Raw genomic sequence first — 14,556 nt, 5'->3', positions numbered from 1 at the left:
TTATTAAACTGTGGAACCAGTTCAATATTGCAATTCCACAGTTGGTTCTTAAAAGGCAGAGGAACTAATTCATAAAGTTAAAAAAACAAAAATAAGATTATATATGTAAATAATCGGTTGAATTCTAAGCTAACATTTTCGAAAAAATATTTTTTTTAAGAATTTTTTTTAAATGGCGAACTAGGCACAGTTCAGCTCCAATGCAGCATAGATCTAGTTCGTTGCGAATAAAAATATTGATAAGGTCTTAATACTTTTTAATATATTGCGGTTGTTCAAAAACTATGAGCACAAAAATCAGTTTCTTGGAGTATTATCTGCAAATGTGTACAACTAGTTCTGAAAAACTTAATTTCATTCAAGTGCAAATGGAATTTTTGCGAAAACCGAACCGCAAATACGACGGCTATCAGACAGAGGTATATTGCACTAACACTGCACAACAAAATTGTGAACTAGAGCTATGCCAATGCATAAGGTAGGTACAAAATTTAAAGGAATTTAACGGAAGTTTATTTTAAAATATTTAATAAGGAATAAAAATAAGCTAATGATTTATATATTTTCGAAAATACAGAAAAACTATTGAAGAATTTATTGATTGAAAGAGCTTTTTTCCAATATAATTTAAGTATCATGAGCTTACAAACAAAGAGAAATAAAGTTATATTACTTTCTTTCTTTCTTCGATACAGATATTATTGAATTGACATGAGCTAAGAATCAAAAGAAAAGATTTTTTAAAAGCTTTAAGACTTCCTTAGGCATAAATTAAATCTGTATTTAACCTTTTCCGAATTTCACAATGTGGTGTAATCTTACAAGTTAAGCAAACAAACCAAATAGCTTAACTTTGTTGGTGAGTGTAGAAAACATTTGGTACTTATCTAACCTAAGTGCCGTACCTTTATGGGGGAATACTATAATTTATAAACAATATAAAACAACAACAACAAAAAGCCAAACACAACCATCAAGGTTAGACTATCAAAAATATTACGTAGATTCGCGCAAATATTGCCCAGCTGGATGGCGGGCCCTCAATGCCTACCTATAGATATACAGATATACAGATATATATATAGATGATGTCGTATCGGGAGACTGTCAATGCCTAGCTACAGATATATGTATATAGATATATATATATTTATATAGATGATGTCGCATCGGGCGACTGACAAGACTTACCGGCTGGCAATTTGACGGAAAACAAATATTGAATGATGAAATCTTTTAGTATGATTTGTTTAACTAGTCGCGCACAATGAGAACCGACCGCAGACAATGGACAGACTGGGCAATGGCTAATGAACTGAACTCGAATCGAGTAAAAGCACCGATATTTATACGCGAACGGGAGACGGGCTCGGCGGCTACCTGTGCACCTGGGCAATCGACCTGCATTTGCGATTCCAAATCAGGTCACAACAGGTATACACAACATATATACATATATATACATACATATGTTACATATAATCTGCATGTTGTTTATAAGGCAGGGTCTGATATCTTCGAGCACATCCGTTGATTTAGTCGTTTTTAATGATCTGCCGCGGCACGACATCCGGAAGTCCTTTGGCGCGGACATTTTTCGGGTCTATTCAAAATAAATCGAAACTATTTTCCTTAAGACATTGGCTAATAAGATACAAAACTCAGGTGAGTTAATCTAGAATATGGCCCAATTAGTTATTATAACACTCGATTTAATCAATCCGACTTATAGCTAATATTCCGGGAAGTTGATCTTTTGTAGAAAGTATATATTATATTGTAATATTATTATAACCCTGGAAATAATAAATCCAACTTATATATATACATATAGCCTTAGCTATATTTCTTGAAGTTTATCTTTAGTAGAAGGTATATGTATATTTTAGAATATGGCCCAATTAGTAACTATAACACTCGATATAATAAATCCGACTTATAGCTAACATTCCGGGAAGTTGATCTTTTGAAGAAAGTTTATATTATAGAATATGGCCCAATTAGTTATAATAACACTCGATATAATCATATATATATACATTTAATATTAGCTATATTCCTTGAAGTTTATCTTTTGCAGAAAGTGTATTTTGTAGAATTCCCCTTGAGGTAATAAGATATTCCCTGAGGAAATATGTTAATAAAAACTAACACAAACCCAAGTAAAACCTTCTCTTTATGCTAATTAGAAATATCTGGGATTATAATCATAGTCTATCACAGATTAGAGCTACGAAAACAATTGTTTAAATAGTTGCCTTATTAATTGACCTTCAATTGAAACGTGACATCTAATCTAAATGCAATTGAACTACTTTTTGATTGCTCAGATTTGAATTACATTATTTTGGCCAATATTCAAAATAAGCACGTGCAGGGAATTGCCTGAGATGAGATATGTGGGACTTTTTGCTATTCAGCTGCACTACATTTAAAAGCTGCATGGATATTCTATATAATTTGGCACTAGGTTAAAGTAAAAAAGAGAAGGGAAATAGTATTTGTATTAGACAAAGCGCGACGAAGAGGTCAGTAAACCCCACGGCGCTAAACGCCCGAGGCTAAACTCGCCCATTATGATTTTGATGAGCTAAATATAGGAAGTACGTCTTTTACGAGCATCTGCCACTTAGCCGGGCCATATAAAAACTTGGAATTACGCGGAACGCCGAAGACGCTCGACGTGCCTCTCGATTTCGTGTAGTTCCCAGATTCATTCAAAGAAGTTGCTCATTTAAATAAATATATGCGTATATTTAACAGTTTATATATACAACAGAAGTTTTTAAGACTAGATACAATAGTTAACAAAACTCCTTTTGGAGGTAGCTGCTGCGGGGAATACTTTGTAGGAATACGAATACGAAGAAAATATCAAGCATTTTTTGCTTAAATTAAGTTCAAGTTTGCAATTTCTTAAACTGAAAAAGGAATACGAAGAAAATATCAAGCATTTTTTGCTTAAATTAAGTTCAAGTTTGCAATTTCTTAAGCTGGAAAAGGAATGCGAAGAAAATATCAAGCATTTCTTGCTTAAATTAAGTTGTTTCAGATTGAAATTTCTTAAGTTCTTAAAGAAAAACTTATTTCAGGAACTTTTTTTTGTTATATGTACTTCAATTTCTGAATGGAAGAGCTCTTGGAATTCCATTCGACGCGTTTTGAGCTTAAAGTAAGTATTTTTTGCCCAATTCCATATATTATTTTTGAATTTAATTTAGACTTAATTTAAGAACGAAGAGAGCCTGAATTGTCTTTAGTGAGCAAATTTCTATGTAGATTGTATTTAAATTTAAAGCAAAATTTGTTTCTCTCAGTAATTGAAGAGAATATCAAGCATTTTTTGCTTAAATTAAGTTGTTAAAGCTTGCAATTTCTTAAGCAGATTTTCGAAAAACTTAAGTCGGGAACTTTTGTTTAGTTAGCTCTTGGAATGCCATGGTGCATTTTTTTTAGTGTGTAAATTCTTAAATTAAGTATTTTAGGCTTAATTCAATATATTTTTGTTGGAATCAAGGATAATTTATACTTAATATAAGAAGGAAAAGAGCTTGAAGTTTCTTTAAAAAAGTAAATGATTTTCTATTTAGATAGTATTTAAATTTAAAGGTGAATTTGATACTCTCAATAATTGGATTGGCTTTAACATTTGAGGTAGCTGCTCGGGAATGTGTTTGTGGTCATGTGTCTCCGTCTCCTGCCAGCTCCAGCTGCAGCTCAGTAGCTCAGGCTGATGCCCTGCTGGCGATAGAAGATGTCGCTGCGCACGAGAATCTCGTAGCTGCTGATGCGCACCTCCTGCCCGCCGAAGGCTATGTGCAGGCAGCGATGCGATTGCTGGATCTTGCCAGGTGTCAGGCTGCCGCCGTAATGGGCGCGGCCAACAAACAGAGGCTCGCCGTTGAAGGCGCGGCCCGCCTCGACGGCGCCCGCGGCGATGCTGCCGTCACGGCCGGGCACCCAATGGTACTTGGACTGTCCGATGAGCACCTCGTAGCGCGACTCGACAATTTCGCGGCCGGCCAGCGTAATGTAGGCACAGCCGCGACTGGGCGCCGCCTTGCCCGGTATATGGACGCCGTCGTAGTAGGCGCGACAGACGAGCAGCGGCGCCATGTCGCTATCGTGGCCGCCGAAGACGGCATCCGGTGGCGTATACCCTGGACTGGCGGCCATCCACAGATCGTAGACGGGCGGAGCTGGTGTGCATACGGCTGGCGTATAGGAGGAGCAGCTGGGCGCATACGGATCCAATGGCGGCTTATAAGTGTCCGCTGGCGTAAAGGAGCACGAGGCAGCCGCAGGCGGCGCGAACTCGGCTGGCGTATAGGAGGGCGCGGTCGCCACCTCGGCGGGCACATAGGAGGGCTTCACTGGTATGGGCACGGGCACGGCCAGCGGCGGCTTGTACTCCGGCAAGATCGAAGGCCCCATTGGACGGGCTGGTGGTGGATATGGATCTGTGCTGGCCATGGGCATCGGCATGGGCGTATACTGTGGCGGTCTGTCGTGCAAGGCGAAAGCCGGCGCATCAAAGTCCGGCGGATACGGATAACGTCCGGGCGCAGCGCCTGGCTTGCCTGCCAGCAGCAGCGGCGTTGGCGGCGTCAGCGGCGGCGGCGTTGGCGGACACTTCTCCGCCAGCTCCAGCTGCTCGGGCGGCGGCGGCGGCGGCGGCAGCTGCCAGCCGGGCATGCCATGTCGTTCCTCCACCAGAATCTCATACGAGTCCAGACGACGCTCGGCGCCGCGATACGCAATGAACAGGGCCCGGTGAACCGACGAGATTTTCCCAATTATCAGATGACCCTCGTAATGGCCGCGTCCAATGTAGACGGGCTGCTCCAGCGCGGTGCGTCCGCAGAGCACGGCCGTTTCGGGTATCACGTGATCGTAGCACTTGACCCAGGCGAGATTCTCGCCGCACAGTATCTCGAATATGTCCTTGGGCAGGGCCTCGCCGCGCTGCGATATGAAGCCGATCTGCTTGGTGGGCACCACCTTGCAGACGAGCATATCGCCCTCGTGCTCCGCCCGGCCCACATAGATCATGGCGCCATCCTCATCATTGCCGCCAACAACGGCATTCGGCGGTATCGAGGAGTACGCCGACGACTGCACCCACTTATAGGCTGTAAAGTAAACAAATTGGGCATGAGTTGCAGTTTCTCTATATGTAATCTTTATATATATCCAAGTTTAGACTATGCCCAATCTTTATACATGTAACTTGGACCTTACTACGAATATAATCTTGCCCTTTATCATCAGCCGATTATAATTATTCTATTTATATTTGACTAAGATAAATAAGATTCTTGTTATGATAAATCTCATACTTTGCTGCATCAACGGACTATATAAATATTGTGCTCTTACTCTCCCTGGAATTTGCATTTTTATGTAAGAAATATAAGTCGCCTTCTAGAATATTAAAGAATTGTCGCCAGACAAACAAAGATAATGAATGTGTTTCAGAAATTTGCGAGTATTATCCAAACAAATTTTAGGTTTCTTGAAAGTTTAATAAATAAATCTTCAATTATCGAATAATATATCCATTTTTTTTTTATAAAATTTCAAATATCTCGAGTACATTTGAAACGATTTTCGAATGATATATAATTTCGATAACGGCATATAATTTAAATATTTCGAGCTGAATCTTTCGAGTATAATATCTCGAGCACATTTACTCTGACCTTCGAATGGTATATTCTCTTTTTATAAACACAAATATCTCGAGTACATTTTCGAGTATATTCATTGGGATTTTCGAATGAAATACCATTTTAATTATTATTTTAATATCTTGTGTACATTTACTTAGATTTTCGACTCACATACTTTTATTATAACTTAAATATTTCGAGAACATTTAGTCCGATTTTTGAATTACATATCTTTTAGAGCAGATCTATTGGCATTAAGAAATGCCCATTTCAAATTTTGATTCAATTTTTTTTTAACAATATCAGAGAACAGCTGTACAAATATTCGCTCCATTTGGGAAGCAAATATTTCTCATTGCAATCTACAGAGTTTGATGAGTCTAAATTTCAGGGATCTTACTTAGTTAAGTCGAGTTATAGTTAGGAAGATTTTTGGTATGGATTAGTTCAGATTAAGGCTCAACTGTACTTTAGCCTTTTAATTTGGTTTAGGGTTCGGTTCATGGTATTGGAATTGCAGAGGATTATATTAATGAATGAGCTCTACTCTGGAAACAAGGTTATTTACAGGGTATTCTATAATTCTAAAGAAGAGGAATGTAAGCTACGACTTATTTATATGGAGAGATAAATGCACTACAGAACTTGAATGTGTTTGATAAGCAGTCGCAACCTTTATTAAAAATTGTTCAAAAATATAAATAAATGTGTGTATGTGTACCGCCTATTGCCGGCAGAGCACCTCATAGGAGTCCACACGGATTTCGCGGCCACCGTAGGGTATGTAGAGGCAACGCTGTCGGGCGGAGATCAGGCCGGGCGTCAGGCTGCCCTGGTGATGTCCGCGTCCATAGTAGATGGGTTCGCCGTTGCGGGCACGGCCCGTGGAGACGGCATTCGGGGGAATGCCATGGTGATGGGGACGGATCCAGACATAGCCGTAGCCGGTGAGGACCTCGTAGGTGGGCTTCTGGAACTCGTAGCCGCCGTAGCAGACGTAGGCCGAGCCCTTGCTGGGCACCACCTTGGCGGGCAGCATTTCGCCCTCGTGCATGGCGCGTCCGGCATAGATGGGCGTGCGATCCGAATCGTGGCCGGCTATGACGGCGCCGGGCGGCGTATAGCTGGGCGAGGCCGGCACCCAGACATCCTGCTGCTGATGGATGAGCACCTCGTAGGTGTTAATGCGCACCTCCTGCCCGCCAAACGGTATATAAAGACAGCCATGCGACGGATGCACCTTGCCCACGCATAGCGAGTTCGCGTAATGGCCGCGACCCACATAGATGGGCTCCCCGGTGCGGGTGGTGCCGCTGCGCACCGCATTTGGCGGCACAGAGCCGCTGGAGCTGCCCACCCAGGCGAAGCCCTGGCCCACGAGCACCTCATAGTGGCTCTTCTGGTGCTCGGTGCCGCCGAAGGCGACATACGCACAGCCCTTGCTGGGTATTACCTTGGCTGGGAGGTTCTCGCCCTCGTGGAAGGAGCGACCCACATAGATGGGCGTGCCGTCGGCATCGTGGCCGCCAACAACAGCGAACGGAGGCAGTGCGGCATATGGAGTCGAGTGCACCCAAGTGTGTTCTGCAACGAGAGGAGGAGCGGACAGGAGTGCGGTTGGGCATTAGTTGCCGATAAGTTGCCGATAAGCGCGATAAGATAGCAAAGTTATACATATAGATTATTTCTTTAAAGATTGGATTGGATTGGATTGGTGCTCAACACAGCTCTGCACTCGCCTACCAATGCTCACAACTGTTCCTGGCTGCACGGCACCTAAAGGTGGACCCGCAAAAAGAGGAGAAAAAAACCAAAAGAGAGAGAGAGAGAGAGAGAGACAAATCAGCACTGACATCCACGACAGGCCATTAATAGGGATCGCTGAGGATCGCCTGACTCCTATGTATATCTACTTTGTCACACACTATATGCCCTGCCCTATATCTATATATATGTATATATACATGTAGGTCTGATAAATATGATTAACATACCCATGATTCACTTTTCCAGCTGATAAGCGCGCTTTCTCTGCAAATTATTTATATCTCTTGTATAGTATATTGTAATTATTCCTTTTTGTTTTTGTTTTAATATTTATTTAAAGTCCGTATTGTTGCGACCGTCTGGTTCGCTGTTCGATTTTTAACTAAAACCCGCAACGGCAAGTGAAAAGGTTTAAAAACGTACGCCCGAGCCTTTATCTCCGTGCTCAACCCAGTGGAAGTGCTTAAAAGGGGTATATTGGTTTTGTGGTTTTGTGGTATGTAAGGTATGCAACAGGCAGAAGGTTGCCTCTCGGACCCCATTAATTATATATATTCTTAGTCAGCAGCTATTGTCGAGGTCCGTTCCTCCATCCCTCCTTCCGTCCGTCCATTCCTCCGACCCTCCGTCCGTCCGTTCTCCGTTCCTTCCTCCGTCCATCCCTCCCTCCGTCCGTTCTTCCGTCCGTTCCTCCGTCCGTTCCATCATCCCTCCTTCCATCCCTCCCTCCGTCCTTCCGTCCATTCTTCCGACCCGCAGTCCGTCCGTTCTCCGTCCGTCCGTTCCTCCGTCTGTTCCTCCGTCTGTTCCTCCGTCCGTTCCTCCGTCCGTTCTTCCGACCGTTCCTCCGTCCGTTCCTCCGTCATTCCGTCCGTCCCTCCGTCCATCCGTCCATTCCTCCGACCCTCCGTCCGTCCGTTCTCCCTCCGTCCGTTTCTTCAATGTCCCCGCAGTACGGATTTGTTGTCCGTTAATCGATAACTTGCCCCACTTGTTATCCGATAATACGTGTTTGTTATCCGCTAATCGATAACTTGCCCCGTTTCCAAGCAATCGATAAAAAGCGTTATCGAAATTCTGTTTTTCGAGCACATCTTCAAGGTTTTAAAAGCTAGAGTCAACATGTTTGACATGCAACTTCTCGTATCGTATATAAATGTTTACCTCGAGTAGAAGAAAGTTCAGGGTATAACCAAGTCGAGCACTCCCAACTAGATCACTTTTACTTCTCTTTTTTTTTTGTTATTTTTATCGATAAGCTTTTCTTGCAGTGCATATGGCTTGTTATTGACAGGGCCTTATCGCTAACATTCTGAACTTACGGGCATGTTTATCATTTCCAATATTAATGTATCACTCGAAAAGCTTTTTTTCCAGCAACGATGAGTCAGGCCATGTTGGGGGACTTTTTTTTTGGGAGCTTATACATAACTATATATATATAAATTTTTATGTACATACATTGGGGGTACGACAGGTGTGCGTATTGGCCACCTGTCAAGTCAGCTAACCAATAACATATGTACACATTTCCACTATTCAGGAAATACATAACTGTCAAATTTACTATAAATAGAGGGAAGCAGCGAGACCCGGGCTCTTCCAAGAAATTTTGATGAATTTATGGCCTCAGGCGCCACGCCTCTTAAAAGAGATTTGCAATATGTATAAATTACAGATAAGATATTGTTGTTGCATTAATTGTTCATTATTACATATGTCAATATTTATATGATATGATATATATTACAATATCTACATTTAGCAATGCAGTTCATTCACATTTACATTTACAACATCAGTTCGATGTGTTCATTTCTAGAAGATATACAGAAACATATGTGTCGTAATTTCTAGAAAGATATATAGAAACTTAGCTCTCATATAGCACATCAGTATTTCTAGAAACACATATAGAAATATATCTCTCATATCATGTATATCAGATCTGTTCATATAGAGAAACATATCTCTCTCATCAGATATATCACATCAGACATTTATTTATGTGTTCATTTCTAAAACCTTAGATAGAAATATAGCTCTTATATCATATATATCACATCAGTTCCATGACCTTATTTCTAGAAACGTATCTCTCATATAATATTATATATTAAATATATTATATTAAATAATAAAACATCAAAAAATATCTCATATACAGCTCTCAAATCATATCTATCACATCAGTTCGATGTGTTAATTTGTAGGAACATATATAGAAACATATCCCCCATATGATGTAAGATATGAAAACTCCAGTTCGAAGTCATATCATATATATATATCATAAAAGTTGTATGTTTTTATTTCTAGAACCTTATATGGAAACATATCATATCATATATCATAAAATATCTCGTATATATCTCTCATATAATATATATCACATCAATTTGATGTCCTTATTTCTATAAACTTAAAAAAAAACATAGCTCATATAGCATGTATAACAAACTTCCAGTTGGATGTCTTTAGTTCTAAAACCTTACATAGAAAGATATCTCTCTCTGTATATAGAAAAATATCTCTCTAGATATTATAAATGATAAATATGATTGAAGGGCAAACCTTTTGGGCCTAGGGAAGTATGAGGAATATGCATAATAAAATAAAGTAGCCTGGATGGATTAAATATCAACCCAAAAATCCTTTATCTAATCTAGAAAAAAAAAGAAGGAACTTGACAACTCTATAGCGACATTTTAACTCTCCAACTAAATTCGAAATAGAGAGATGTATGTTTTGCTGCTTTTCTTGGCATTCTTTTTACTTTCTTTTCCGTTCCTTTATTTTATTCTTGTTGACTCAGCGAATCTATTTCAAAATATAGCAAGCCTCGCTGCTGCTGTTTAAATGAAACATTTCTCTGAGTCAGAGTCAGAGTCTGAGGCCGAATCCGAAGTCGAAGCCAGAAGCCAGAAGCCAGAAACAGCTGTGGCTTTCGTTTATCGACTCGCAAGTGCCACAAGTTGTGGGGTCTGTTGTAATACCCATGCGGTTATTCAAAACAAAGCGCTAGAGCAATCCACATCCAATAAAAGCGACGGACAATTTCGATAAGTGCAATAAACTCGAAAGTGCAGTCGAGCCAAGCTATTCGCAGAAGGAAGCTCCTGGAATCTACCTCAAGTAGAGCCGCAAAATGTTGACAGGTGAGAAAAGTTTTATAAATACATCTCTAGTTAAACAAGCTCGACAATTGCCAAGCACAAAATTCGTGTTTATTTGGCTTCTCGTTTTTGCTGCTGTTATTGATGAAGTGTATTTTGGACCGGCTTGATAAGACCTGATCATGCAATCGCTCATAGATAAGCGCACAAATGTTGGGTAAACATCTCAAACACAGATAAAACGCATTTTTTTTTTATTGATATTTTCGAAAGGCCAGCGAAGTGTAATGCTGTTTTAAAAATGAAGAAGATACAATATTTTACTCACTTTTGAAAGTTTGCCGCGATGACGAGGTGCTAGCTGTCCCCCACCCCCCACCCCTCCCCTCCTCCCGTCCCACTTACCTGTACACATGTTTACGTGGAAAAAATGCCACAGGCTCCGATACGATATCTTATCGTTTGCCGGCTAACGACAATCACACACAACTGTTACCAAAAAGAAATATATATATATATATTTATATATATGTCAGTCAGCACATTTTGCCCGATAAGAGCGTTGCAGCTTTATAACACAACTGCCAGTCGCACGTCCAGTCAGTCATATACTAACTACGCCAGCGAGAGCGCTACGGAGCACGTATCCGTCAGATACTTTACTTCAGATACAGATTTATCTATAAACAGACACACACAACAAAATGGGTAAGCAGCAGGATTTAAGTGAAGGAATACAGAACTCTAAAAAAAAGTGGAATATACCAGTGAAAAACGAAGCGAAGATACGATAAACATATTCCTTCAAAGTTTCCACACAAAAAAAAAGTGATTAACTAACGTAAAACCTTGAATGTGGCGCAAAATAGGCCAAAGCTTTAAGCTACAAATTTTGTGCCCAATGTCTTAAAGAGTTCTATTTTGGACTTGGTGAAAGTACAGTTCGATGTGTTCGATATAGTCATATATCACAGCTGGGTACATTTGACGACAGCTAAAATCCGACCAACTTATGAGCTTTTCGTAACAGATATGGGCATGAATAATGCCACTATTTCGAAATGTACCTGATAAGACAGCCTTAGTACCTTAGTCAAGTGGTTTTTGCTGTTACCCTGCCCTGTCGTATCTTAGATCCGACACACAGATACAAGCGTCACACACACTCACGCATTGCCCTATCGCGGCACTTGTCATAACGAGTGAAGTTCTTCTCACTTGCGATCCAATTGAAAGCTTTGCGCTGCATTGAGCACAAAAATGACTCAAAGTTGAGTTAAATCCGCTTGCTTTTAAATGTGCTGCAGCAGGAGCTGGAGAGAGGGTGAGTGGGAGAGCGAGAGAGAGAGCTGGAGTGGCGTTAATTGTAGTCCTAGCGAACTTTTGCCGTTGCACAGCATTGAAGCTAGCCTTCTCACTCGCACCTCCCGAAGCTTTGACTTCTTTCATTGAGTAATAAATAAATAATAAATAATTATTACTAAATAAATATTTATCACTCAAATATTTGTTACTAAATACATATTTATCACTCAAATATTTGTTACTAAATAAATATTTATTACTCAATGTTTTCTTTCTTTAAGCTCAATTTGAGAATACGCTCAATATGAGACTTGTGCTCATTATGCGATTGAGCTCAATATGCGATTGTGCTCAATATAAGATTGTGCTCAATATCAGAATATGCTCAATATAAGCTGTGTATTTATCAAGCATTTATTGAGTATTTTATCAATGCGTTCCTTTTAAAGATAGAGCTTTTACTTAGTTTATTGATTTTATAATGAATATAATCTTTAATTTTATAATATATATAATCAATGATTTAATAATATATATTCATAATCTATAATCTCTAGTCTATAATCTATATGTAATCCTCTAAAATAGACAAATTAATAATTTTGTTAATTTTAATGAATTTTCCTAATTTCCTTCAGATCACACTTGGGTTGCCCGCAATGTGTACGATGCTCTGCCGCCATTTGCCATCGCCGCCGGCCACGATTCGGATCAGGATCCGATCTATGTGGGACGCGCCTATCACAACGGCGACATGCTGCCCGCCAAGGTGATACCCAACAAGCATCAGGCGTACGTGGCCTGGGGCGGCGAGGAGATTAGCAAGCACGACTACGAGATCCTGACCGGACATCATTACTGCTGGATACCGGCCAGCCATGGCGAGGTGCCGCCGCATGCGCTGCGCGTGGGCCAGACCGCGGAGGGGGAGCCGCTGTTTGTGGGTCGCGGCTATTTCCAGGGCAGCTTGACGCCCGGCAAGGTGCATCCGTCGCACGGCTGCCTGTATATACCGTACGGCGGTGCCGAGCAAAAGCTGGAGGCATACGAGGTGCTCGTCCAGCCAGAGACATGGGTCAGTTCGTCCGGCAGCAATATTGTGCCCGGCACCATACTGGCCGGCCATGATGCCGATGGCGATGCCATCTTTGTGGGCCGTGCCTATCACGATGGCGATCTGCTGCCGGCCAAGGTGATACCCAACAAGGGGTGCGCCTATGTGCCATACGGCGGACAGGAGCACGTTAAATACGATTTTGAGCTGCTCGCCGGCTACGGCTACGGCTGGGTGCCCGACTCCTTTGGCAATGTGCCCGGCGGCGCCGTTGTCTGCGGCCGCACCAGCGAGGGCGAGCCTTTGTATATTGGTCGCGGCCATTACAATGGCAGCTTTACGCCCGGCAAGATCCATCAGTCGCATCACTGCCTCTACATACCCTTTGGCGGGCAGGAGGTGCGCCTGGACAGCTACGAGGTGCTCGTCCGCTCCTAGACTGAATCGGCCCGAAAAAATATCATTTAATTCTTAAACATTTCCTGGACAATCAATTAAATTATTTGTATTTCATCAGACACCAAAAAAAATTACAAAAAAAATATTAAATAAAATAAAACTAAAACGATATTAAATTAGAAAAGATACATAAAGCTAAGCCTAGCATAAATCTAGGGATATATTCGCTTTACTTTGTAGAGAACGAGAGGCTGCAAAAAATTATATTAATTTTTATTAAGTATTTCAAGCTTTTAACAACAATTCAACCCAAAAGTATGCATTGAAAATCTCACAAAATATATATGCAAGCAATTTTCTGTCTTTAAACTTTTCTACAATTCCAAATCCCAACGCTTGCCGCAACTCTACACGCATTGCACATAACCTAATTTACTAAATAATTTACAGTAAATATCTACATTTACATTTCTACCTATTGAATTCCACTTGAAATTAAACAAAACTCAGTTATTTTACATTCCCGTGTGTATACGTGCATTTGGGAGCTTTTCTGTGAAGCTTTTGTGCGCTTACTCTACACCCTGTAGACTTGTAGAGCTGCCATGTCTCATGTCTCTCGAATGCGAGGCACTCTACACGCTTCAAACTCGACACAACGCTGGCAACGCATTGGTCGCTTTCTGTGCCTCGTTCCGATTGGTGCACAGCGCAAACGTGCCTCAGTTTTTATTGGCCTTTGCGCGTGCAAGACGATTGGGGCGTGTTCGCTGGCCCAGACTCGAAATGGATTGGTAAGCATCGGGTACAGTAATTATGAAATGTTAATTAGTTTAGTCTGACGTGTTTTTATTTTGTTCTCTTTGTGTTTTAGGTTTTGACTTTGTTTGGGCATGTTTCAAGTTGTTTTTTTTTTTTTGGTCGTCAGTAAAAACAGGTTTTTCGTATGAAACACCTTTTTCTCAATGTGGCAAATGCCGTCGCTTTGACAACAACCATTGGACGTGGCCAGAAGCTGGCGAGACTCGAGTGCAGAGTTTTCTTTGTTGCATTTGCTAAATCTTTAAGGAACTAAATGTTTGTTGATGACCTATATTTAGAATTTTGAAGATATTTAGTAAAGGATTCTTTGACAGGCGAGATTCCTGATGCTGTAGGGAGACAAGATTTTGTCTCTCGGTATCTACAGACTTTATGGTTTACGGTTATCTATCTATCTCAATACGTTTCTATATTCTGTACA

At 41.0% G+C, this 14,556-nt stretch overlaps 3 protein-coding genes across 5 annotated transcripts; 1 reads left to right on the top strand and 2 right to left on the bottom strand.

Annotated features, from left to right (window-relative positions):
• Positions 1 to 2,733: 2,733 nt before the first annotated feature.
• Positions 2,734 to 7,800, bottom strand: LOC135430635 (SH3 and multiple ankyrin repeat domains protein 1). The gene is made up of 2 exons (XM_064685383.1): positions 7,667 to 7,800; positions 2,734 to 5,132 (listed from the first exon to the last, which is right to left on the bottom strand). Exons 1-2 carry the CDS (start codon positions 7,668 to 7,670, stop codon positions 3,718 to 3,720), a joined length of 1,419 nt encoding a protein of 472 aa, XP_064541453.1. The 5' UTR covers positions 7,671 to 7,800; the 3' UTR covers positions 2,734 to 3,717.
• LOC135430636 (uncharacterized) lies at positions 6,323 to 7,809 on the bottom strand. Of its 2 annotated transcripts, XM_064685384.1 has the most exons (3): positions 7,667 to 7,807; positions 7,416 to 7,448; positions 6,323 to 7,256 (listed from the first exon to the last, which is right to left on the bottom strand). In XM_064685384.1, exons 1-3 carry the CDS (start codon positions 7,668 to 7,670, stop codon positions 6,397 to 6,399), a joined length of 897 nt encoding a protein of 298 aa, XP_064541454.1. In that variant the 5' UTR covers positions 7,671 to 7,807; the 3' UTR covers positions 6,323 to 6,396. The 2 variants fall into 2 exon arrangements, with proteins under 2 accessions (XP_064541454.1, XP_064541455.1); XM_064685385.1 differs by lacking the exon at positions 7,416 to 7,448 and having other exon boundaries at positions 7,667 to 7,809.
• A 2,493-nt stretch (positions 7,810 to 10,302) lies between these two features.
• LOC135430640 (uncharacterized) lies at positions 10,303 to 13,497 on the top strand. Of its 2 annotated transcripts, none has more exons than XM_064685389.1 (2): positions 10,303 to 10,597; positions 12,499 to 13,497. In XM_064685389.1, the coding sequence occupies exons 1-2, from the start codon at positions 10,588 to 10,590 to the stop codon at positions 13,350 to 13,352; spliced, it is 864 nt and encodes a 287-aa protein (XP_064541459.1). In that variant the 5' UTR covers positions 10,303 to 10,587; the 3' UTR covers positions 13,353 to 13,497. The 2 variants fall into 2 exon arrangements, with proteins under 2 accessions (XP_064541459.1, XP_064541460.1); XM_064685390.1 differs by lacking the exon at positions 10,303 to 10,597 and adding an exon at positions 11,108 to 11,263.
• The last annotated feature ends 1,059 nt before the right edge of the window (positions 13,498 to 14,556 follow it).

Source organism: Drosophila montana, unplaced genomic scaffold (genome assembly GCF_035044405.1).
Source record: "Drosophila montana isolate Dmon_TW-CO22-7 unplaced genomic scaffold, ASM3504440v1 contig_3031_1, whole genome shotgun sequence".
Taxonomy (NCBI): domain Eukaryota; kingdom Metazoa; phylum Arthropoda; class Insecta; order Diptera; family Drosophilidae; genus Drosophila; species Drosophila montana.
Note: the sequence above shows the minus strand (reverse complement) of the source record. Positions and strands in the feature narration are given on the sequence as shown.